Raw genomic sequence first — 23,644 nt, 5'->3', positions numbered from 1 at the left:
CCTTAAACCAATGTATTTGCTCTTTATAAATTAGGGCTTGATTCTGATCAAACTTACACTGGTGCCATTCTGCTGCTTAAATGGTTTATATCGATGTAAATGAGAGCAGTCTGAGGTCCATTTATTTTTAAAGGAAAAACTTATTAGATAGAAGGGCAGTATTAACTTCTGCGAGCTGGATCACCCTTTCCCACCGTAAAGCCAATGGGAGGCACCAGTGTGGAGGAAAACTTCCTGAGGATCCTCTCCCAAAGTTGTTTTCTGATCATTGGGTTATGGAACCAGGCCATAAGGCCTGAGAATCACCTAAGATCAGTGGGAGGATAGGGCAATCCATGCAGAGGCTGTGTGCCTCCTCCCTGGTTTAATGTCACCACTATCTAAGCCATGCTTCCAGGAATTTCCCCTGGCTGCTGCTGTCCCCAGGAGTCCTTAAAGAGGGATCCCCACTTTAGGTGGGAGGCGGTTCTGAACACACCTCTTCTGGGTAGGCTCCACAGGGCTGGAGGGGTGGGCGGTGGGGTGATGCAGCGCTCCATCCAACATGGGGCTACCCACTTCCCCATGTGAGATGTGATCCCTACAGGCAGCCCCTCAGTGGAGGGTCAGGGGGGCAGGAAGTGGGAGGCATTTCAGTGGCAATGGCTGTTCCCCACATTCCTGCAGAAGAGATGAGGTCTGCACACTTCACTTTTATGCGATTCTCAGAAAATGTAATGGCTGCACCATTACCGAATTATTTGGAACATCAGTCACTTGCTTATGGGATTTTCTTAAGGTTTATTTTTTTAAATGTTTAAATAAATGCATAAATCACAGTGATGTGAAAAGAATGGGTTGTTTTGTTGTGTCAGAGCAGTCAGTTATTCTCGCATAAACATTCACGTGTGGACTAAGGGTAATTTATTGATGTAAATCTGTATTCAGGGCATACAAATTTCATGGCAAGATCACAAGATTACATATGTTGAAGGATATTTAGTTTGCTGGTTATTTTTAGAGAGGGCTCACAACCAGACCAGATCCCTGGATTGTAGCACCTCCAAAGACAGGGAAAGCTCAAATCCAAACTTAACTTCTTAGGCTTTTCTCTAATTGCGTGAAAGCTGGACCCTCAAATATGAACATCCCTGACCTTAGGGAAAGCTGAGGTGCAGGTCTGAACCTAGGCAGGGACCTGAACTCCACAGCTCTAACAGAGCTCCATTTATTTTCTGGTGTCCAGGAATATTCAAATACCAAATGTCAGTTTAGAGTTAGAACATAATATCTTATCTAAACAGTCATTTGCTAATTTGGTTCCTGATCCTGCATGATGCTGAGCACCTCCAGCAGGGTGCTGAATGACCTTGACTCTCCATTAAGCGCAAGGGGAATTGAGGATTCTCATAATAATACTTAGCTCTTATAGAGTGCCTTAGGAGATTGAACCATTATATTGTAAACTCCTTGGGGCAGAGAACGAGTCTTTATGCTTGTAAAGCACCAAGTATGTCTGGCTCTATATAGATTTCATAATAATCTCAGATTATTAAGACAGAAATAGGTAAGAAAGCACCTCAGAAGGATACCAAAAAAATGGACCCCACTTCAGCAAAGCACTTTAGCACAATAACTGGACTCTGTGGGACACGGCTGGATTGCTGTGCTGTATCAGAGCCTGAATCTTCCTCCTGCCAAGTGCAGCACTCGGAGCACCACTCCTAAATGTGGTAGTAATTCTAGAAGCCCTAAGGAAAGTCAGGGTAACACCACCAATTTTATAAATAAGGATCTTTATTTAGAATATTGTTGAAAACATTCTTGGCAACCACATTGTATAAATATATAAAGTTAAAGTTTGGCACAACAAACCAAGCAACATTAAATATTTAATTCCTTTTTTTTGTATTTTTGTTTGGTTTTTTTTTGCAAAGCAACTCTTATTTACAATTATACAAAAAAGTATTATAAAAAATGGTCCACAACCTTATTTTGGGCAGGATTGGGGGTAACAGTAAGGAAGTCTCATGACATTACTCCTGAGATTCATCTAGTTTTCTTCTTTTCAAAAGTGTTACCAGAACTCAAGAGCCAGGTTCCCATTCCCCAAAGCACAGATTATAAACATTGGCCATGTTGTGCTATGCAATTTTACCTCTAGACATGTTAAATAGCTTTAGTTCAACAACCAATAAATAAGTGTATTTTGAAGTAATATAGGCTTGAAAAATTATATATTTGAAGGAATTTTCAAAGATATTTTAGAACTGGAAAAAGAAATACTTAGTCTTTTCAAGGCAGGTCTTTGAGCTTGCAGCATATAGCAGTTTGTGTTTGCATAACAGTGAAGCTGGACCTGACTTTATAACACTTGGTAGATGGGATTGCTGGTGTCATGGGGAATCTGGGTGCAGTTGGTAGGTGAGGGAATTTGGGCACCACTCTCACTCAGGGTAGCTCCTTCTTGGGGTGAGCAGGGGTTGCCCTCAGCTCCACCTTCCACTGTAGGCAGCACTGGGCAGGTGGAGTTATCTGTGGAAATCCTCTCCACAATGCTTGATAGACAGTCCAGGCTGGAGACAACTGAACTCTTCCCATGTTTTGGATCTAAGGATAGAGGGAAAAGGAGATCAATAAACCCAATGAGTAGTTGGGGAAGTAGTTCTTCTAGAGGACCCAAAAAACAACCAGCCTTGGGTGGCTCTGAGCACATAAAGGTTCAGTGGAAATGTATATGAAATAAATATTATTGAAAGATGCCAATCAGTCAAAATCAGAGACAATATTAGAACTTGCAAAGTAGCAAAGGGCCCAAGCATCAAAGTTTGGATGTGAACTACCACCAGTCTGAGGGAATTTGGAGCCAGGGTTTTGGTTCGATACAGAAATGGGGTTAGTTGCTTTGGATTCAGCTGAGAACTTCTCCAGAGTTTGGATCCAAGGTTTTGGGTGGGTCAGTTTCTGTTGCAAAGCAGTTTAAAATCTGAAGCCTGTTTTCAGAGATGAATATGCATGCCAAAGCACAATGTAAGGAATATAATTGTTACATGAAATGCACGTACAAGATGTCCCCACATTTGCAAAGAGAATTATGGAAACAATTGGGGGGAAGGGGATGTCCTATATCAGTGCCCACAGCTTGCTGGCTGAGCACAAGTGGTGACAGAAGGGGAAGGGGAAGTTTGCTCTGGTGACAGTCTCCACCTCCACACACTTGTCTTTGGCATTAAGGCAAATACTCACCATTTGGTGATTCTGTGTAGTAGTTGCTGTCATAGCTATTCCTCCTGCGAGAGCTGCAAGAGGGCCCACTGTACTCCATCTGGAAACCAAAAGAATGGATGCATATCACCAGCTCAGAAACAGAATTTTCACCAAGTCTTCAATAACCATCTAATTTCATATTCCAATCTCTGATCTGCACCATAGCCCCAGTCCTTGCTGAAATAGGGTAAAGTTTTAGCTTCCTAGAATGAGGGAAGAAAACCTTCCTGGGAAGATATTAAATCCAGAATATTTTATATTACTGAATTATTCCAAGGATTTTTTGCCACACACAAAGAAAAAATTTCTTTGTACACACAAAGATAAATTCATAACATTGTAATCAGTGATTACGCTGACTCTTTGAATTACAGTAGAGAACATTTGGGCCTTGATTTGTTAATGGAGTTGGTGGGGAAAGCACTTAATTGTCATAATATTTTAAAAGTGTTTCCCCCATCAGTAGTCTTTCTTCTTACAGCTCTTTCTATTACCATTTCATACAGAAAAACAGCCTACCAGATATGGTTTATACTTTGATACTTTCACACCCAATAGCAGGGATTCTACCACCAAAAGAAAAGAGAATGCTGTCTTTTGAGGAGGGGTTAGTTACAAAAAGCTTCCCTCAGCTCTGCTAACTCTATTATCCTCCCAAACATTCAGCTCCAGTAATGACCATCCCCTTCAGGGAACAGCCCTCTGTCCCAGTGGCTCTTAAACCTTTATTGTGATTCCCATCTCAGAGGTACTCTGTGTTTGAGGAGTGGGGGCCAGGGACAGCGAGGCTGCAGCCCTAGCTGTACAATGAGGTGAAGAGATTCCCCTTGCTTCCTTACTCCAGGATCAGGAGCTCCCCTCCCCTCGGGTTCCCCTTATATGGATCAGAAACTGTGGAACCCAAGCAAGACTTCTCCAGAGCTGCACTACAGGTGAGCTGGAACGTCAGTTCCCCTATCTGCAGCTGCACTTTGGTCGCAGAGGGAACCCTTTCCTAAGGGGCCCGAGCTCTCCTCACTGAAATCAAAGTGTGATAGCACCCGCTGTGACTGAGGCAAGAAAACTAAGTGTATCTCTCACCAGCCCTCCTGTGACTCCCACGTTTATTTCAGGGGGATATAGCCAGGATCCCCTAGCTACTCTGCCCCAGGTCTGTCCTTGAAGGGTTCAGAGATAAGGGCAGCAGGCACATCGGAATGGGGATCCCTACCTTTCCTAGGGATCAGCCACTCCCCTCCTTACACTCAGAGGGGGTTTCAAAGACGGGCTCCCCGATCAGGGTATGTAAGGGACCCCATCTCCCTTCATAGGCAGGGGCCAGGATACATAGGAACCCACTCCCCGATCAGGGTACAAATGGGGACCACATCTCCCATCCCAGGGTCCGGGAACACGTTGGGACTTCCAGTGTCTTTCCCAGGGATCATGATGAGGGGTAGCGGGGCTCCCCTCCTTCCTCCCGAGGATCAGGGTACAGGAGGGGGGCCTCATTTCCCATGTCATGGGCCGAAGACCCCGGAAGCCGCCCCGCACTCACCATGCCGTCGGAGCAGTTGGAGCGGGGGCTGGAGGCGTCCGACTCGCCGCTGTAGTGCTCCAGCCCCGGGTAGTAGCTGTCCTCCTGCTCCCGCAGCAGCGCCTGCAGGCTCTCGATGTAGCGGATGGCGTTGCGCAGGATCTCCACCTTGGGCAGGCGCTGGTTGGGGTTGGTGGAGGTGCAGCGCTTGAGCGTCTCGAACGCCTCGTTCACCTTGCTGAGCCGCCGCCGCTCCCGCATGGTGGCCGCCTTCCGCCGGTCGGCGTTGGTGGTCTTCCGCTTGCAGGCTTTGCAAGCCCACAGCAGGCAGCGGCCGGCCTGGTGGTGGCCGCTGGGCGCCCTGATGTGCTCGTCCTCGTGGTGGTGCGCGTGGTGGTGGGGTTGCTCCTCCGGCTTCAGCAAGCCACCCACGTGCACCAGCCGCGGGTCCAGGTCCTCGAAGAAGTGCATGTCCGAGGTGTTGAAGCAGGGGTCATCGTAAAAGTCATCGGCCGCTGAGAAGGAGCAGAGGGAGCCATCCGTTATCTCCATGGGGCCTAGCAAGTCCATGGGGGCAGCAAAGGGTGGGCTGGGCAGGAATAAAAGCAGGGGCAGAAGCCACAAGAGCCCAGGCGATCAGTGCAAAGCAAAAATGCTTTAATCGGGGAATTTATTTTCCAGACACCAGATTAATCTAGTTTAACTTTCCCCCCAGACTTTTAATTGAGTCGCTCTCACACCACTGTCTCCAATTAATTGGGAGAGAGACACTTTCCTAGGCTTAGACAAAATCCTTCTTTAGCTTTGTCTGGTGATTGTCTCTCTTCCCCAGTTCAGAGCTGCCTTGGCATGACACTGAAATACCCTCCCCTGATGCCCATGCAGATAGCACAATTTGTGACTCTATTTATCCCAAAGCCTTGCTTGAGGGCGGGTGGGGATTCCTGCAGGACGAGCTCCCTTTCACCTGCCGGCCAATCCCTTAGCCCCAAGGAGGCAGCGGCTGGAGTCTTGGAGGGGGTGGGCAGGGAAGGGGTCGCGTCTGATTGGAGGGCAGCTGGAGCCCTTGTCAGGCAAAAGTTGTAGGAAACTTTTTGCAAATGTCAAACTGCAGCCAGAAAATAAGCGTCACAGTGGGATCATCTTTATTTTAACTCTTTTCTGCATGAGCGCTCCTGTTCTCACCCTTGTTCAAATGGTATTTTAGGCTTTTGTATTTATGTAAATGTTTTGGGATATTATTTTTATGTAAAGGCTTCCTGATTAATAATATTGTAAAGAAAATAAAAACAACTATATTCAGGTTGTGATCTGTGCTACTCCTACTGAGTCTTTTGCTACGTGCAAAAGATTTCTGCTGTTAAACTGAACTATTGGCTATTGCAGATGACATAGAGCTAGCTAGCTAAAATAGATATTTCTTTTCTTTTATTGCACTTTGCAAAAGTTCTCTTCTGTTCAGCGATTAAGAAACAATAACATAAAACGATAGAATCAAATGATTCACAAAGATATGCATATACATTCCTTTAATGATAGCTTTAGAATGTATCTTCACGGTGCTTGATATATTGAGTGGTATCGCTTGTAAGGGAACATTGGCCCTTCTTGTAAACATAGGAATCGCAACTTTTTCGTTCAGACGAAAATATAGCTTCGCATTGCAGGTTGATTTTTTTCCTTCCTATTGTAATTTGTCTTTTCAGGAAATGCGAGTGAGCTGGATGCTGTTTTTAGGATCACACAGATGCATTTTATGTTTTTTTCCCCTCTCTCCAGCTTTTAGTTTCTCTCCTAGGAACCTAATATTTTCTCATACAATGATTTGCAAAAATGAAAAAAAATAATGCTGTGTAACTTTTGTAGCTAGGAATAGGGTTCAGTTGATTTTCAAGGAGTCCGGGAAGCAGTCTGAAGGCGTAAAGGACTACTGTATTTTCGGTGTTTTCCCCTCTAAATCATTTTCTTTGATTGAAATTTTTTCTCCTATCAGACCACAAAATCAGTTTGTGGTCTGATAGGAGAAAACATTGAATGGTTCGAAAACTTTCCACGTAGATTTCACATCACTTTGAATAGACGTTACTCCGTTGTAACAGTAATGCCATGTCTCTGGCCAGATAATAGTACTCTTGAGTTTGATTTGTAAAAGAAGCCCCTAAAATAATTCGAAATCAAGCTGGAGAGCGTCCCAGCCTTTTCCTGAACACCATGCGAGCCGCCTGGTATATGCCCACTTGCCAGCTCCCCATTTGGAAAGGAGGGGACACTGACATTGATCGCCGGCTTCTCGATGAAGATGCAATTGATTTGTTTGTTACTATCTCTGGTTTGCTTTTTACTGTATGCAAAGCTGTGAGAATAGGCACCAAGAAGAAAAGGGGGGAAAAGCGTGTTTAAGAGAAAACTGGAGAGGTGGCACCTTTAAATAAAGGAAATGAGTTTTAAAGTGGGTGTAGGGAGTTTGTGTGGGGAGAATGGCTCCTGAAAAGCAATCATTGCCGTAGATTATCTAGAAATATATTCAACCTTCACGTCACGCGTCAGCCTTTCGGTTGACAGGGAAAGGTATTACGTGGGGTTTGTGGTAATGCTGAGTCTGAAATGAAAGAAGCAGCCTGTAATCACGTATCACTGCAATTCTCTGCTGTGGACTTGCTTTGCAGAAAGAGGAGGAGGCCACCCAGCCATTTCTCCCCTTCCCGTCCTCCCAGTGGGTTTATTCCAGCCCTCGTTGACTTTTGGGCTGTCTCGGGCACAGAAATAGTGTTTGATCAGCCTGCCCGGATTTGTGCTCCTCTCTTCCAAATCTCTTCCAGGCTGATAACGTGTGGGGGAGGGGGGATATCTTTCTAACACGACGGAGAAATCAGCTGTAAATCTAGACGAGGGAGGACATGTTGGGGTGGGGGGAAGGAGAGCGTGGCCTAGCGGTGTGTTCTAAGGGCATCCCGCACGGGAGGGAGTTCCTGGCAGCCCCCGATAGAGCCCTCGGGGCTGGCGCATGGCGGGACGCAGCGCGAGCGATAGCAGCGGGCCCGAGCAACGAGCCCCTCACGAGTCCTGAGTAACGAACACGCCGCCCAAGGCCCACGGAAGCCGTCTGGACGCCGCCTCCTGGGGACTGCTACGGGTCTCGGTAGCCGGGGCTGGGGAACGGGCTAGATGGGGGCTGGGGGAAGAGGGGCAGGCAGGAGAATACACGGGAGTCAGTCGCTAGCGAAGGTTACACAAGCATGGGGCCAGGAGGGGGCGGTAAAGCCTTGTCCAGCCGCTCTTCGCTGCTCCATAGGCGGCTGCGCGTGGCCGTGCAAGCTTAGCCGGTCCAGCCCCGCCCAGCCCAGCCGCGGGGCGCCGCTGGAATCCCGCGGGGGGCTTTGGTTAGACACTTACACCGAGTCCCACCCCTCTAATATGGGGGGGGGGATTTTAATCTTCTAAACGCGCAGAATCAGGAAAGCTGGACGCCCCCCCCCCACCCGCACATGTTGCACAACTCGCCCGCTAGGGGACGCCCCCTCACTCTCTAAAACTGCGTAGTTCACGCAGCTGACAGAGCTTCACAGAAACCCCGTTGGTCTCCGCCCGCCTCAGGCTCACGCTGTCTCTTTAACTATTACTCCGAAGGGTCTTATTGTAATGGTGCCACCTGCTGCAAGGAGCACCTGGGGCAACTTTTTAGGTGAGCAAGTGTAATACGGACTGGATTGAACCTGGGACCGCTGGAGCCTCTACCGCCTGAGCTAAAAGCCAACTGCCTGTTAGCTAAGGCTGTGGCGCAGACTCATTTTTAGCTCTCTCTTTAAGTGGTCTCTGTGCCACCAGATGGGCCAGAACACCACACCCAGGAGGTGTGTGGGTTACCCAAGCAGCCATACCTGGCTATTGCACCAGTTTCACTGGGTTGGTGGACTTGCGGTGCCTCAAGCCTGCTGGAGCCAGGCAGCGGGAAAAGGCATGTGTTGAGGCTGGAGGAGGCGTGCCAAGCCCAAGCAGAGCTATTGCAAGCCTGGCCAGTTTGGGGCTACGTTTTGACCTTATAGAAAACAAGTGTGTGGGGGTGGGTGGCTACTGGGGCAGCACTTGAGGCCCCATGTTGGTTTAGGAGACATGACCTAACACTGGCTAATTGCAGTCATGTATTTTGGGGACAAGTTGATTCCTCTAAAAAACCAATGGATTAATGCATTAGTAACAAAGCCCCTTAGGAGAACTGAGTTCACAACTATTTGTAGCTATCACCTCAGTGCAGCAGAGCAATAGCGGGTTTGATGTGGCCTACTATGGCATTTTGATTTGCACTGAGAGTTACCCCTTCACGTAAGAGCATCTGTTTGTAAAACACTGTAAAACGCTTGAATGTGTCTTTTGTGGTCACAGCACACCCCCCCCCCACCTCAACAAGAGGCATAGCTACCAGTGCTGGTGCACTGTCTACGCTGGTGCTTTACAGCGCTGAAACTTGCTGTGCTATGGGGGGGGGGGGTGTTTTTTCACACCCCTGAGCCAGAAAGTTGCAGCACTGTAAATTGCCAGTGTAGACAAGCCCTTAGAGATGGAATCTGCCCCCCGTCCTCATTCATCCTGAGTACTCCCTTGCTGTGCATGCACTCACATACATTTCAGCGTCTGGAGTAAGGGTGCTGTTGAAGTGAGCAGGGGAGACAGAATTTGTCCCTTAGAAAAAAAATGTCAGCACCAAACAAATGCCGGGACCCTCCTTTTACAGAGTTCACATATGTTTAGAAGGCTTTGCTCATGGTTTAGAATATCACTTATTTCCAGCGTTTTAGCTGATAATTCTCTTTGTTGCTGATTTAGAAGTGTTTGAACAATTTTTGCTTCTGTTTTAAAGGGGCCGATCCTGCAAAGACTTATGTATGCAATTAACTTCCCATGGATAAGATTACCCACAGGAGTAGGGATACTTGCATGTGTGTTTGCAGTTAGCATTAACTGGACTTTCATAACCTTTAATCCCAAATCTATGATCGGTGATTAGTTGTTTTAATAAATAAAACAAAACAATAATAATTACATTATAAATGAGGTTTTAAAACTACTTAGAAGCTTCTGCTTGGAAGGGTGCAACAGTATGTGTGTGTGTTTTCCAGCACTCTAACATTGTTCATGACATAAAGCAATAACAAATATTTGAAATGAACGCCTCCCCAGTTCAACTCAGAACTTACTTTGCTAGTTTCATGGAATGGTTAATTCTTTTCCTTCTGGGTACAAAAATCAAGTAAGAAATTGTTGAGTTTATGTTTGCACTAACAAACTCAGCAATGTTATGAGAGACTGTTATATTTAATGTATCTGTGCCCATTTCAGAAGAATTGTAAGAATGTAAAAAAAAAATCACAAAAAGGACAATCATTTTTTATCTAAGTAAATTGTTAATTTAATTCATCTGGTGTAGTGCTCACACCATAGTGGACCTGGTTGTGTACGCGGTGTACATCTGCAACTCCCATTGACTTCAATGGAGGTTCTGGGTGGCCAAGGTGTTCAGGGTTAGACCCACAGTGAGCACTGGAACAAGGATTGTAACTACAGGCAAGAGGTGCCACAATAGAGTAATAATCAAATAAAAAGTTTTTTTTTTTTAAATCTAATCTGGCCTACAATTAGTTTCCCTGCTGCAGTTATAAACATGGTTTGAAATCCTGGCTCCATTGTAGTCAAGGGCAAAGCTCACATTGACTTCACTGGGGGCCTCTATTTCATTCATAGTCCATAAAATTAAAATATTTACTGTGGTCCAATCCTGAATTCCTATTCATACAACAGTTCAATTAGATGTATTAATGATTAATTCTTTTAAATGGAAAATTGGGAACTGTTGAAAAATGAAATTACATCTAAAAAGTCCTTATGCCTTCTCTGATAGAGTCAAAGCTGAGCTCTGTTAGTCACATTATACCATTGCCCCCGCCCCAATCAATTTTGTTTTAAACAGAAAACTGACTAGATTTAATATCATTCTGACTCTCTACTACCTCTTTCTTTCACTTTGTCCCCAGTGCTGAAAAGCGATATGTCCCAATGAGATCAGCTATTGACCACCCTAACACATTCATAATTATATATCCCAGCTGTTCCTGAGAGGTAAAGTAGCAAACTTGTGGAACTTTTGTTTCAACCGTTTGCTATTCTAACAGTGATTCTTGAGCACAAAAAAAAAACAGACTTTCCTTTTTCCTTGTGAAGTATTTCCCTAGCAACTAAACAAAGTAAAATATATATTTTAATATAAGATGTGTAATAAACCATATTTATGTTGAATGAGAAATTGTGAAGAAGGGTGGCATATTACAATTGTTAAGAGCGTGAGATGGAGATAGGGCTGCTTGGTTCTACCTCTGGCTACGTCACAGGCTTACTATATGACCTTGTCAAGCCATTTAACTTTTCTTTAATTGTAGTTGTCCCATTTGCAGAATGGGAATAATTTATAACTATATAGAGCAGTGTTATCTGGCCCTTTAAGAGGGATTCTAAAATCAGCTCTAAACCTGTTCCTGAGTCAGCCTACAAATAAGGCATTCTGGAACTTGGGCAGCTAGACTATTGTAGTTGTAGGCTAGGCAGCAATGAATCCTGGGAACGGGAGTAGAGCTATAAAGAGTTCCCTTTGCCCAGTAAGGCAGAAACTAGGGAGGTAGCAACTCTTTATGGGGTATTCCTCCTGAACAGATTTTACACTTGATCTCTCCAATCAAAAGGTCTTGAAGTATTTTGGAAGAATCTTGGGAAAAAGTATAAATGGAGTGCTAAGGAGCTGGTTAAAGTACTGCACATTTGGTAGTGTTTGGGGTTATTGAGCCTGGGGGAAACCTGGAAAGAGCAGAAGCTACTTGTTGGTGGCTGCCAAAGACCTGTGGTAGAAGTCCAGTGGTAAAGGATGACATGAGAGTCCTTGCACTGTAAATATTGGATTCATTTTGGACTACTGTTTTGTTGGACTTCCCTTTAGCCTGCAAGGGGAGAAGTTTTGGGAGTAGGCTAGGAGACTAAATTAACCTTCCACGATGAAAACTGAGTGAGCCTACACCAGATTCTGGAAAGGTAAACGACTCAAATAGCATGGTGGAGAGGTATTGTGAGAATTGTTCGCAAACTACTTGAATGTGTTTGTTTTTTGTGTGTGTGGGTTTTTTTTTTTTTAAACTGCAATGTGTTATTAGAGGAGTAGTTTGGTTGCATTCACAACTAACTACTGTACCAGCATTTTGGTATTTACAAAGGGCTGAAGTCTGTAGAAGGAATTTCTGGTACACTGGTTCACTACTGATTCAGAGGGGGTTGAGCTATCCACCAAATAGCCTTTCTGAGTGCAAGCAAAGCAGATAACTAGCCCAACAGTCAGAAACAGTGGAATGCCATGTTCCTACAAATAAGCACTCATAACTGTGTACAAAACATTAATATCCTTCATCTTTGAGAAGTGAAGAACTAGAAATAACTTGGATAGAAAGAAGTTTATTGAATTACTCTATTATAATTGCTACAAAATTTATAAGAATATAATGGAAGTCCCCCTCATTTTAAGAACAAGTCTCTTAAAAATATCCATGTAATATTTACCAAGACAGTAAAAATGTTTAAGAATGATTACATAGTACAATCTGTATTGATATAATATGGAACTAGGGTACTGCCACATCCCTTGACTTGTAGTGGTAACAACCCAAATACATGGTTTCCATCTTCAGCACCCTCCACTATAAAAATAGTTCCAGCACCACTGTATATTATCTTATTTGTTTATTATAAAAAGCTATAGTTTCTCCATCATAGAAATTACTTTGTATTAAAAAGGTGTTTTCTTTAAAAAGCCTTATATACTTAAAAAACCTCTTTTGCACTAAATAATCCAATCAACCATTTAAGACAAGAAAGAAACCTAGAGGTCTGGTAGTTTCCAAATAAAGAAATGTTATTTATGGGTAAGAGACTCTGAAAGGTTAAATTAATGTTGACATTCTCTATATCTAGCAGCCTTAATACCTATGATACGAGGTGGTATATTACAGATTAGATTCTGTGCTGCACTTTGGAGGAGGCATGGCACAGAAAGCACAGCCCAGGAGGAAGAGTGTAAAGGGGGAGGGAGGTGGAGTCATGGGGCTTTAAACCATCACTTCATCTCCTGGATTTCAGACTCAATTTGGAGCCAAAGCATCCCTGGGGCTGACAACTTACATCAGCCTCCCCTGTGGCTGCCTATAGGTTTCTCCATGGCCAAGAATGGGCATAGTGCTCCAACTATTCCTTCTCTTGCCTCCGTTTTGCCCCTGGCATATCCTTGCACAGAGACTGTGAGGAGGGACAGCACTGGTTTGCATGAATTGGCCCTATGCTACTGCTCTTCTGGGAGAATTCTTTTGGGGGCCGTTGCAACCCCTTTGCAGTCCCTCTACATTGCTGAAGAGATGTACAGGGGGTGCAGTGGTGCCTAGAATCGGTCTCTATGCCTGTTTTTAGCTCTTCCTGTAACCGTTCCATAAGGTAGTCTCCAAGGTTGCCTTTGCCATCTTGGGAACACACAAGCCTGTGAGCATTGGTAAGGAGGTCTCCCATCAACTTGATCTTCCGGATCTTGGGTTCAACAAATTGTTTCTTAATAGTACTTGCACTATGAGGGTCTGCATTTTCAATGCTCAGGGCATACAGCTCTTCAAAATATCCTGTCATTGTTTTCCATTGAACCAATGCAACTTCAAGGGCCTTCACCACATTGGATACATGTTCACAGTTTGGTCTCTGGAAACATAAAAAGCAAGATAGCAATGACTAACAGTTCTATTTCCCTGAAACCCCTGGTCTTCCAAACAAGAAATGCATTGCAGAAGGATGCTAAGGTTTTGCAACAGCTCCTTCCATTTCTGTGCATTTACTAAATCTTTTCCGAGTCAGTGGTCAGATTCTGCCACTTCCAGTATACTTACTAACAACAACATGTTTCAATTCAGACAGTAAGGATTCAGATAGCTGCAGCTATAACTGAGGTTCATTCTCAAAAAAAACAACAAAAAACCCCAAACAAAATACCAGCCCTGCCAAAAACAAAAAAACACCCTCTCTACAATATGGAAACTGAATGTGTTACAGTTACTTAAGGGCAACTTTTTTACTCATGGCTGCTATAAATGAATGCCGTGAAGGGCAGACAGTAGTATTACACATTTAACTGTTTATAGGACACTACTTTGATACAGAAGTCTGAGGAGCCTGATTCTCCTATAAGAGTTTACACACAATTTCACTGATTTCAAGTTACTCATGATTTATACTTGTATAAGGAGATTAAAATTTGGCTTAATCTCTGGGCCAAGTTCTATTATACCAGTGTAAAACTGAAGTAACTCTACTAAGGTCAAGGGACTTGCACCACAGAGAACTGAGGCCAGAATCCGGCCCTCAGTATCAGAGTCCGTGGGCAAAAGTTCTGCATAGCTACCTCTACCATAGCAACAAACACCAGATTGACTAGGATAGCAAAATGTTAGAGAAAAATATGAATGAGTGCCCTCATTTTATCTTTGGCTAGAAAAATGCAAACCCTAGAGTCAGGATTGCATGTCTAATAAAAAAAAAAAGTCCCTAAAGAAGAACAAGTGAATATGATTGGGGACAAGTGTTTGGAAAGCTAACAGTGCATACACCCAAAGCTTGGGAGTGATAGATGTGCACAACAGATGTTTAGATGAGTTTGCTGATTATGGAAGAGCATATTTGTCTGCTGCACACCTGGATGATTCTGGTACAGTAACGGCCTCCTCTCTCTTGTAGGTATTTCAGCATGGCCTCTGCAGCTTCCTTCTCTTCTTTAGCCTGCTGCCGGAAAAACTTTGAAAAGTTTGGTAGAGCCACATCAGACTGATCAAAAACTTCACCCTACATATTTAAACAACAAAAATTGCTGTTAAAGTATGAAAGCCTGGAGTTAGGAGGAAAGAAGAGGGAAATTAATATCCAACAGAACACAGGTCAATCAGATCTAATATTTAAAGAACAAAGGAGAAAATTATTCTCAATAGTGCTTGTGCTTCTAACTGCCTTTGGAACCTCTAAAAACTTCTACCCCAATTATTACAAATGAAGTAAGTCAAATGTTCCTCCAGATCAGGGCCGCCCAGAGGTGGGGGCAAGTGGGGCAATTTGCCCCAGGCCCTGCAGAGGCCCCCACGAGAGGTTTTTGGGGCCCCTGGAGCAGGGTCCTTCACCTTCTCCTGGGCCCCCGGAGCTGCTTCTGCTCCAGGTCTTCAGCGGCAATTTGGCGGCAGGGGGTCCTTCTGCCCCGGGACCTGCCGTCAAAGTGCCGGGTCTTCGGCGGTGGGGGCCCCCTGCCACCGAAGACCCCAGGCCCCCTGAATCCTCTGGGCGACCCTGCTCCAGATCAGGTAGTTTGCATCTTTTTAAGAATACATACACACACACCAGTCCACTGAACATTAGACATGAGACTATTGTATTGGTGATACTGTTTGCTTTGAGTGATAATCTCCTATGACTTCTAGCTTCAAATGGGTTTTTGATTTGGGGAAAAAATTAAACAGCTATCAGAAACTGATGACTGTCTTTATCTGTAGGGAAAAGTATCCAGATCCTTTTACCATCACCACTAGCAGACCCAGAGGGACTCACTTAGGGCACCAAAATCATCAGCTTCCTCTCCCTCTCCACCAGAGGCAATGTGTAGGGGGGCCAAGTGCCCCCCTTAGACTGGCCTGCCAGGGGTGGGGAGGGAGAGGAGCTCTGAGGGGGTCGCCCCTGCCTCCCAAACAGGCTCTCTCAGGTAGAAGTGGCTCTGTCCTATTCCCCACCTAACTGCCAGGGAGAACAACCAAACATGGTGGGAGAGGGGCAGGTAGAGGAGGACAGACCTCACCCTGCCCTTCCCTGCAGGTAATGTGGGGCTGGGCACAGAGGGCAGTGGGGGGGGTGTCACTGGGCAGAGGAGACATGTGGGAAGTAACGTGTCCTCCCCTTTAGATTGTGCCCCCAGTATCAGGAGGCACCAGTTGTCTATGGTCTCCACAGATACCAGCAGCCAGGAGGAACCATCTCAGCCTCCTGACATCATTGTTCACTCCATTCTGAAACCGTAACTCCGGATTTTTCTCTCTCCTTTACTGCATTGCTGTTGGTTGTTGATACACCTTCATCTCACCCCTTTCCTATCTACACTTTAGCTGCCCAGTCTCACTCTTCTTACCCTTATGTTTCACCCTACTTCTCTCCTCTCTTTTCCCTTCTTCTGCCTAATCCTTCATACTGAATGCCCTCACCCCCCCAACCCCGAATCAACTTACCCAGATTTCCATTTTGAAGAACAACTCCAAAAGACAAAGGGTTATTTAAAAAAATAAAAATAAAAGTATATTGAAACTGCTCAGGGCCCATTCCTTGCATACCCAAAATTCCTATTGACTTAACTGGAAATGCTGGGTGCATTAGGAATATAGGATTGGCCCCTTTAAGAGAGAGGACTCAGCTAAAACTAACTTTAAGATGTGTAAATTTGGAAATATGAAAGAGATAAAAAAAAGTTACACAGATTTGGGTCACACAAGAAAAACAGACTGCCTCAGTTTAATCAACTTCCTTATAGACAATGCTGACTAGTTATTTTCCAAGGGAAATATTACTAGTAATACATAACTATACTATGTATACATACATACATATATACACCGCCCCCCGCCTTAAGGGTACCACTTAGATCTATTATAAATATATTACAGGCAAAATTCTGCTCCTCTGAATTAATGGCTTTGTAGAAAAGTACAGTTACTTTAGACACTCCAAGATTTAAACCAGGGGTCCCCAACGCAGTGTCCACGGGCGCCATGGTGCCCGCGGGGGCATCTAAATGCACCTGCATCCTGGCCGGCGGTGGAGCATCTGCCGAAATGCCGCCGAATTTCTCTGGCGTTTTGGCGGTGACGCCTCTCGATGATGTCACTTGTTGATGGCAAGTGACATCATCAAGAGGCGTCGCCGCAGAAATTCGGCGGGTGCTCCACCGCTGCCACGGTCCTTCATCTGGCACCTGCCAGACAAAAAGGTTGGGGACCACTGATTTAAACTATGCTCAACTGTCAGTTTTATTCATATTGTTTGGAATGCACCCACGGTGTGGAAAACCAGTACCAAGATCTCTTCACCATTTAAGTTCCATAACAAGAAGGTGCAAGATAGACCACAGCACATGAGGGCCTCTGCACTGCGGAAGAGGATTCTGCATTGGCTCTGCACAGGCTGATATGAAGAATGGTGAAAGGGTAGCATTGGGGGCCAGTCAGACAAGGAGACAAAGGATCTACAACTACATCGATCCAGTGGTTCTATCAGCCTACATAGGAGATGTAGAGTTGCCACTAGTGCAGACTATTCATTGGAGTAGTCTGCTGAGGGACTGTTGCAGCCCTATGACCTACCTATGCATTGTGGCAGAGAAAGGTGTATGTTTGGGGATATGCATATTTCTTAGTGTTTTCTACCTTCTTCTGTTCCCCAACCTCTCATTTACAAATGCGCACAAAGCCTAAGTAATTAAATTTGACACACAGTACCCATGCCAAGAACTTATTCAATATAACATGTCCACCCCCCAAAAAAGAACCAACCAAACCTGTAACACTCTACTAAAGGACTGTAAAGAGTTTATAAGAAGTCAACCTACATTCCTCAGTAGCAATGTGCTATACCACTTCAAATAGAAACAGAATAATCAAATGCATAACAGCGTCTCTTGAATCACTAGAACTCAAGAGAATAGAAAAGTATTAAAATTACATATTTTCTCATTACATGATTTAAGATTTTATCTGAATATCTGTGTGTAGGTTGTGAACTATATTATCAATCAAATTTATTAGAACTGACTTGTCTGCTACCAATTTGATAGAAAATTTTCAACCAGCCCCAGTTATAAGTGCCAAGTATTATAATAAATCTACAAAAAACCCTCTGCCTTAACAGGTGGATGTTTATCAGTTATACTTTTTATTGGATTGATGCTTTACACCAAAGCTGATCAAAGGGTCTCACAGATACACTGAGGGTCAGATCCTGAAGTCAATCAATGGACATTTTGTCTAAGGAATGCAGCATGGGGCATGAGATGTAGGGTGCTGATCATCCTTGTTATCCTTGTTCCCCAACAACTGATTAATAGCTTTTTTGTAAAGTGCAAATTTAATATTTGATATTTCAGCCTAATGTGGTGGTGTTGTTTGATCTGTCTGTTGTGGGCTTTTGTTACTCAGAGTAAAACTAAAGACTTGTCTACACTAATGCTTGGATTTCAGCAAACAGTTTTGTTTTGTCTTTTTAAGTCCATGTAAGATTAACCTCTTGCTGGTCTTCACTTCAAATATCAGTATGTTCATAGGAAAACAAACTGATCTTTCACTGATTCACAAACACAACCAGTTTTCACCACACACAACCTCCAGTGCTTACAAGCAACTTATCCCAAAGCTGCTAGGATTCCTTATTCTTGTCCCCTCTTGTAAACTGGTCTCATACACTCAATTTTCCACACAAGCTTTGCAGAATATACATGGCACTGATTTGTTACTGTGTTATTACAGTTCTGTCAGTGTATCTCTAGTGATTTTAGTGGAGTTGCACTAGTGTAAAATTGGAGTAACAGTGGTGGAGCAGTCCGATGTATTTTTTAATTTAAGCATTCTCTCTTAAATCCCTTAGTACAAAAAAGATCTATTCAAACTACTGCTCTGAAGCCTACAATCAGCACTCAAACAGTTGTCAATATTAGGACAAATAACTAGTAAGATTAAATTAACAGAAGCTTAGAATTTATCATTCTTTTGCTTCTACTGATGGATTTGTTCTTCTGGGAATAATGTTAATTTCAGCTGAAACCACAGGGAGAGAGCAGATTCTGGCCTACTGTGAACATTCGAAGTATATATTTAACACTCACTCTAGTAATGAAAAATACCAAGCCAGATCCTCAGTTGCTGCAAACTGGTATATGCTGAATTGCAAAGTTAAACTGCTGTGAGAACCTATAAATTGCATGTCTCTGGCTCATAGTGGTCTTTCCTTTCCCCACCCTCAACCAATCTTCATTCAAACTGGAAAAACAACCTAAACACTGATGTGCTGAAAAAAAAATTGGGGATTTTGATGCTACTACACATGCCAAAACTTGAACTCCATACTTCTATTATACCCCAGCAGTGAGATTGGTGCCTGAGTGAAACTGGGAGTGAGGAATTTAGGATCTGGTCCTATCAATGGAGTTTCATTATAACTGATCTCACTGTAAGTGGGTTTCCCATTTGTGTCTTTAAGACACAGGAGGGCAAACTATGGTCTGCGGGCTGAATCCATCCTGTCAGAGCTTTCAATTTGGCCCGCAGGATTGCCAGCTCTCGCGCAGCAGGGCTAAGGCAAGCTCCCTGCCTGCCCTGGCCCTGCACCACTCCCGGAAGCAGCCGGCACCACGTCCCTGTGGCCCCTGGGGGAAGGAAGGGCACCCTGTGCTGCCCTTGCCTGCAGGCACCACCCCCACAACTCCCATTGTCTAGGAACAGGGAACCATGGCCTATGGGAGCTTTGGGGTGATACCCATAGGTGAGGGCAGCACATGGTGGAGCTGCTTGCCCCACCCCCAGGAGCCACTACTGGACATGCTGGCCACTTCCAGGAGTGACACGGGGCCAGGGCAAGCAGGGAGCCTGCCTTAGCCCCACTGCCACCCTGCAGCCACTCGAGGTAAGCAGTGTTGGGCTGCACCCCACAACCCAACCCCCTACCCTGAGCCTCCTAACCTCCTGCCTTGAGCCACCTGCCTCACCCCTCCTGCAGCCCAACCCTTTGCCCTGACCCCTTCCTGCACACCACACCCTCCCCCTCCATTCATAGCCCTGCATACAATTTCCCCACTCAGATGTGGCCCCTGGGCCAAAAAGTTTGCCTACCCCCGTTTTAAGAGGGCTCTCATAAATTTGGCTCAACACAGGGACTGCCAACTATAGCTCCAAGGCACTCATCACCTTGGTGCCTGGGCATGCTGTACAGCTGTTGGAACACACAGACTATCAGGGTTCAAAGGGACCTCAGGTGGTCATCCAGTCCAAAGCAGGGCCAACACCAACTAAATCATCCCAGCTAGGGCTTTGTCAAGCCTGACCTTAAAAACTGCTAAGGAGATTTCACCACCCCCTAGGTAACCGGTTCCAGTGCTTCACCGCCCTCCTAGTGAAAAAGTTTTTCCTAATCTCCAACCTAACCCTCCCCCACTGCAACTGGAGACCATTGCTCCTTGTTCTGTCATCTGCCACGTGCCACCAGCCGAGCTCCATCCTCTTTGGAACCCCCTTCAGGTAGCTGAAAGCAGCTATCAAATCCCCCCTCCCTCTCCCTGTCCCCCCGCCCCATGGACGCGAGGGAGGTGAACGAAAGCAGCCACAATATCTAGATTCAAGAGGTCGCTTCTGGGGGAGGGGGGATTTCTGAGGCTGGCCTTGGCCCTCTTTTGCGGGGGAAGGGGCGAGCCGGAGGGAAGCAGAGACGGGGGTGTCAGAGCGGATGGGGGCCGCCGGGGGAAAGGGCCGAGCGGGAAGGGGGGCAGAAGGCGGCATGAAAGCGGAGCCCGGCGGGAGGCGGGCAGGAAGCAGCAGCGGCGGGGCGGGCGGGAGCGCCCGCCGCCTTACCAGCGCCTGGAGGCGGTAGGCGAGCTCCAGCAGGGCGCTGGTGACCCCGCACAGGCCTTCCTCCACCGCCGCCGGGAAGTTCTGCCTCGCCCGGCTGCCAACCGCGAGCTGGTGGCTGGGGCACACGGGCAGGCTGCCCCGGCGCTTCTTCAGGCGGGGCTCGGCCATGGCGGCGGGAGGAGCCCCCCCGCCACGCGGCGCGACGAGGCGGGCGCTCCTCGCAGGGCTTCTGGCGCGGCCAAGTTCCCCTGTTACGACACAAAGAGCTGCGCGCCGCGGGCTGCCCCGGCTGCGCTCGCTCTATATAGCCGGCGCGCCAGGGCCCGGCAGCAGCCTCTGGCCTCTGGGTGGGGCGCACCTTGCTGCACACCCACAGCGGTACCTGACACGCCTCATCGGCGGTTTTCTGCCCCCAATGCAACCCCTCCCGCTCCCTCCTTCGCCTGCAGCGCGGGGACCCGTCCAGACCTGCCATAGCCCGGGGAGACGGTCACCGCTGCACCACGTTGGCCTGCACGAAGAATAAGGCGTTGCTGCAAGGCACCCAGAAGCGAGCCTGCTGGGCCTTACAGAGCAAAGAGACCAGCTGCTCTGCTTGCTTTGTGGGGGTAACAGACCCCAGCGTAAAGCCCGTGTGGGGTGCTACCCTTCCTGTTCGAGAGTGCTGTATTGCACTCCCGAGGATGGCTGCACAAGGTACAAGGCAATGGATCAAAAGGCCTTGGCAACCCTGACCCAAGAGTTCGCAGTCTGAAAAGAGTTCTCCCTTTCCCGAATGCATGGTGCAAGTATTAATAACTTTTACAACATTTGAACTCAAGATGGGGCCTGAACCAAATTCCCCAGATATGGGCTCAGTTTTGATTTTTTTTTTCCAGCTCAATCCTGTTTCTGTAATGGACCAGATGAAAACAGAACGTACATTAGGAAAGTTTGGATTCTGATCCATCCTTTGAATCTCCAAATTTGACTACTTTTACACTAACTAGAATGTGAAGATTTTGACTGCTATATATTGACTCATTTGAGTTTGTTATAAAATGCACATTTTCTAACATGCTGAATATATATGTTTAAAATAAACTCCACAAATTTACAGTGATAAAATAAACAAGAAAACTGAACATCAAACAAACAAACCAAGAAACAAAACAAACAAATAAGGTTTTAATCAAGTGTGTGATAGATTTGGGCCGGATTTTCAAGTTGTGTAAACTGGCATGGTCTCACTGATCTCAACTGAGTTATGCTGATTTACACCAGTTGAATATCTGCCTCATTACATCTGAGGTTCTGGTTCAAGCCCATCTCCAACTCGTATACAATTGAAATAGTGTGCATGCTTATACCTACAGCTGTGAGTTTACAATAGCAAATGTTGCAAGAGTCAGCAGAATCAATATTCAAAATGTTCTCAGCTTCAAGTCATGCCAAGATCATGCACACACACATTTGTATTGGATATGTGTCTGTTAAACCATCTGCAGGATCCAGTCTATGTTTAATTACTTTACATTTAGAACTTTAGCAAAGTGGATAGCAGAATTGCTAAAGACAGCAGTGCCAACTGAAGAGACACTTTAGGACATTATCCTTTGTACATTCCTCCACTGAAGTACGCATGTACATGCTTCCCTTTAATATCAATGGATATTAAACACAGCATGTATTGCTAGAACTGAAAACAGCTGATCATAACTTGTGCAATCAAATATATTACTAGGGACAGAGGTGATTTCCAAAAATTCTGGGAACCAATTGATTTATTCCAATATGTGTTTTGTCATCAGAATTAGTCCTTTTGTCTTTGATAATTCTCAAACTATTGTCTGTTAAGGTAACCCTATCTGGCCAGATTAAAATATCACTGATTTTTAATAAAAGTCTAATCCTCTCCTTTCTAGAATAACTTTAAAATAGACTCATAAAGTTCTAGGGTAACTTCTTGAGTTACTTTATCATATATAAGGATAACTGCATCTCTGTACATTATTAAAGGTAAACCCTTAATTAATAATGTGCAGAAATCAATGAACTTGAAGCACAGTTAATCCCAGCACCTTTCAAATTTGATAATTTTCTGTTCAGTGATTTTCTGTTCAGTAAGCTTAATGTCACATTTTATTCTATGGAATATTTTTTCAAGCAAATCAGGTGATAGATTAAATAAAATACTACTCCCCCAAAGTCTATTCATACATTTTCCATTGGTGTGAATCTTTATTCCATTGCACATTCTAATTGTTATTAGATGTGACTACATAAGGCAAATCAGACATAATTTGAGAATATTCACATAAAAAGGAAACGTGGGAAAAATGTGAATCTAAAACATATGCTGGTAGTTCAGTATTTACAGCTTTTTAAGATATTTAAATAGTCTTTATTCAGACTTCCAAGGGGTGACCTCAGATTCTTCAATTTTTATTTAAATTAAATAAAAGGTTCCAACAAGCAGAATGTGAATTAGTATGTCAGACCCTCATCCTGCAAACACTTAAGCACATACTTAATTATAAGCACTTGATTAGTCCTACTGAAGTCAATAGAACTATATACAAGTAAAGTAAGTATGTGTTTAAACGTTTGCTGAGTCTGAGTACAGCCTGGTACATACTTAAAAACTTTCTTCAATGTAGAAGCACACCCCTGATTGCTGTACCTATGGCGACCTGACCCCCAGTGTAGACACAGTTAGATCGACAGAAGCATTGACCTAGCTACCGTCGCTCAGGGAGATGGTGTTCCTATAGCGACAGAAAAACCTCTTCCATCTCTGTAGGCTGTGTCTACACTATGGGATTATGCCAGCATAGCTGTGGTTCTGTAGTAAATACATTACTTAATAAGTTATAGTAATTTCAAAAGAAAAGTGGGTTTATGGCAAAAAAGAGAAATGTCACAATATACCACAATTTTTAAAAGTTCCTGGTGGAGAAGTGCGTGTTCCCTCTAATGGTCGGAGCAGGGTTCTGAGAGTTAGGACTCTTAGGATCTATTCCAGGGTCTGCCGCTGACTTTCTGTGGTACCTTGGGCAAGTCACTTGGGATCTCTGTGTTTCAGTCAAAGACTGAAATGGGATAGCAGGGAAGGGGGAGATGGGAGTGGTACTCTTCTAAATTCCTACATTAAGCCAATTTGACAGCACTTGCAGTAGACTGTGCATGCTCAGCTTGGTTT

General features: G+C 45.0%; 2 protein-coding genes across 2 annotated transcripts; both read right to left on the bottom strand.

The window, feature by feature from the left end:
* Window positions 1–1,901: 1,901 nt before the first annotated feature.
* MYOD1 (myogenic differentiation 1) lies at window positions 1,902–5,736 on the bottom strand. The gene is made up of 3 exons (XM_039533200.1): window positions 4,784–5,736; window positions 3,226–3,304; window positions 1,902–2,589 (listed from the first exon to the last, which is right to left on the bottom strand). Exons 1-3 carry the CDS (start codon window positions 5,330–5,332, stop codon window positions 2,345–2,347), a joined length of 873 nt encoding a protein of 290 aa, XP_039389134.1. The 5' UTR covers window positions 5,333–5,736; the 3' UTR covers window positions 1,902–2,344.
* Window positions 5,737–12,519: 6,783 nt separating this feature from the next.
* Window positions 12,520–20,728, bottom strand: LOC120405204 (ferritin light chain-like). Its single transcript, XM_039538604.1, has 3 exons — window positions 20,464–20,728; window positions 14,519–14,665; window positions 12,520–13,531 (listed from the first exon to the last, which is right to left on the bottom strand). The coding sequence occupies exons 1-3, from the start codon at window positions 20,629–20,631 to the stop codon at window positions 13,034–13,036; spliced, it is 813 nt and encodes a 270-aa protein (XP_039394538.1). The 5' UTR covers window positions 20,632–20,728; the 3' UTR covers window positions 12,520–13,033.
* Window positions 20,729–23,644: the final 2,916 nt, after the last annotated feature.

Source organism: Mauremys reevesii, linkage group 4, assembly GCF_016161935.1.
Source record: "Mauremys reevesii isolate NIE-2019 linkage group 4, ASM1616193v1, whole genome shotgun sequence".
Taxonomy (NCBI): Eukaryota; Metazoa; Chordata; order Testudines; family Geoemydidae; genus Mauremys; species Mauremys reevesii.
This window is presented reverse-complemented; position numbering and strand designations above follow the sequence as displayed.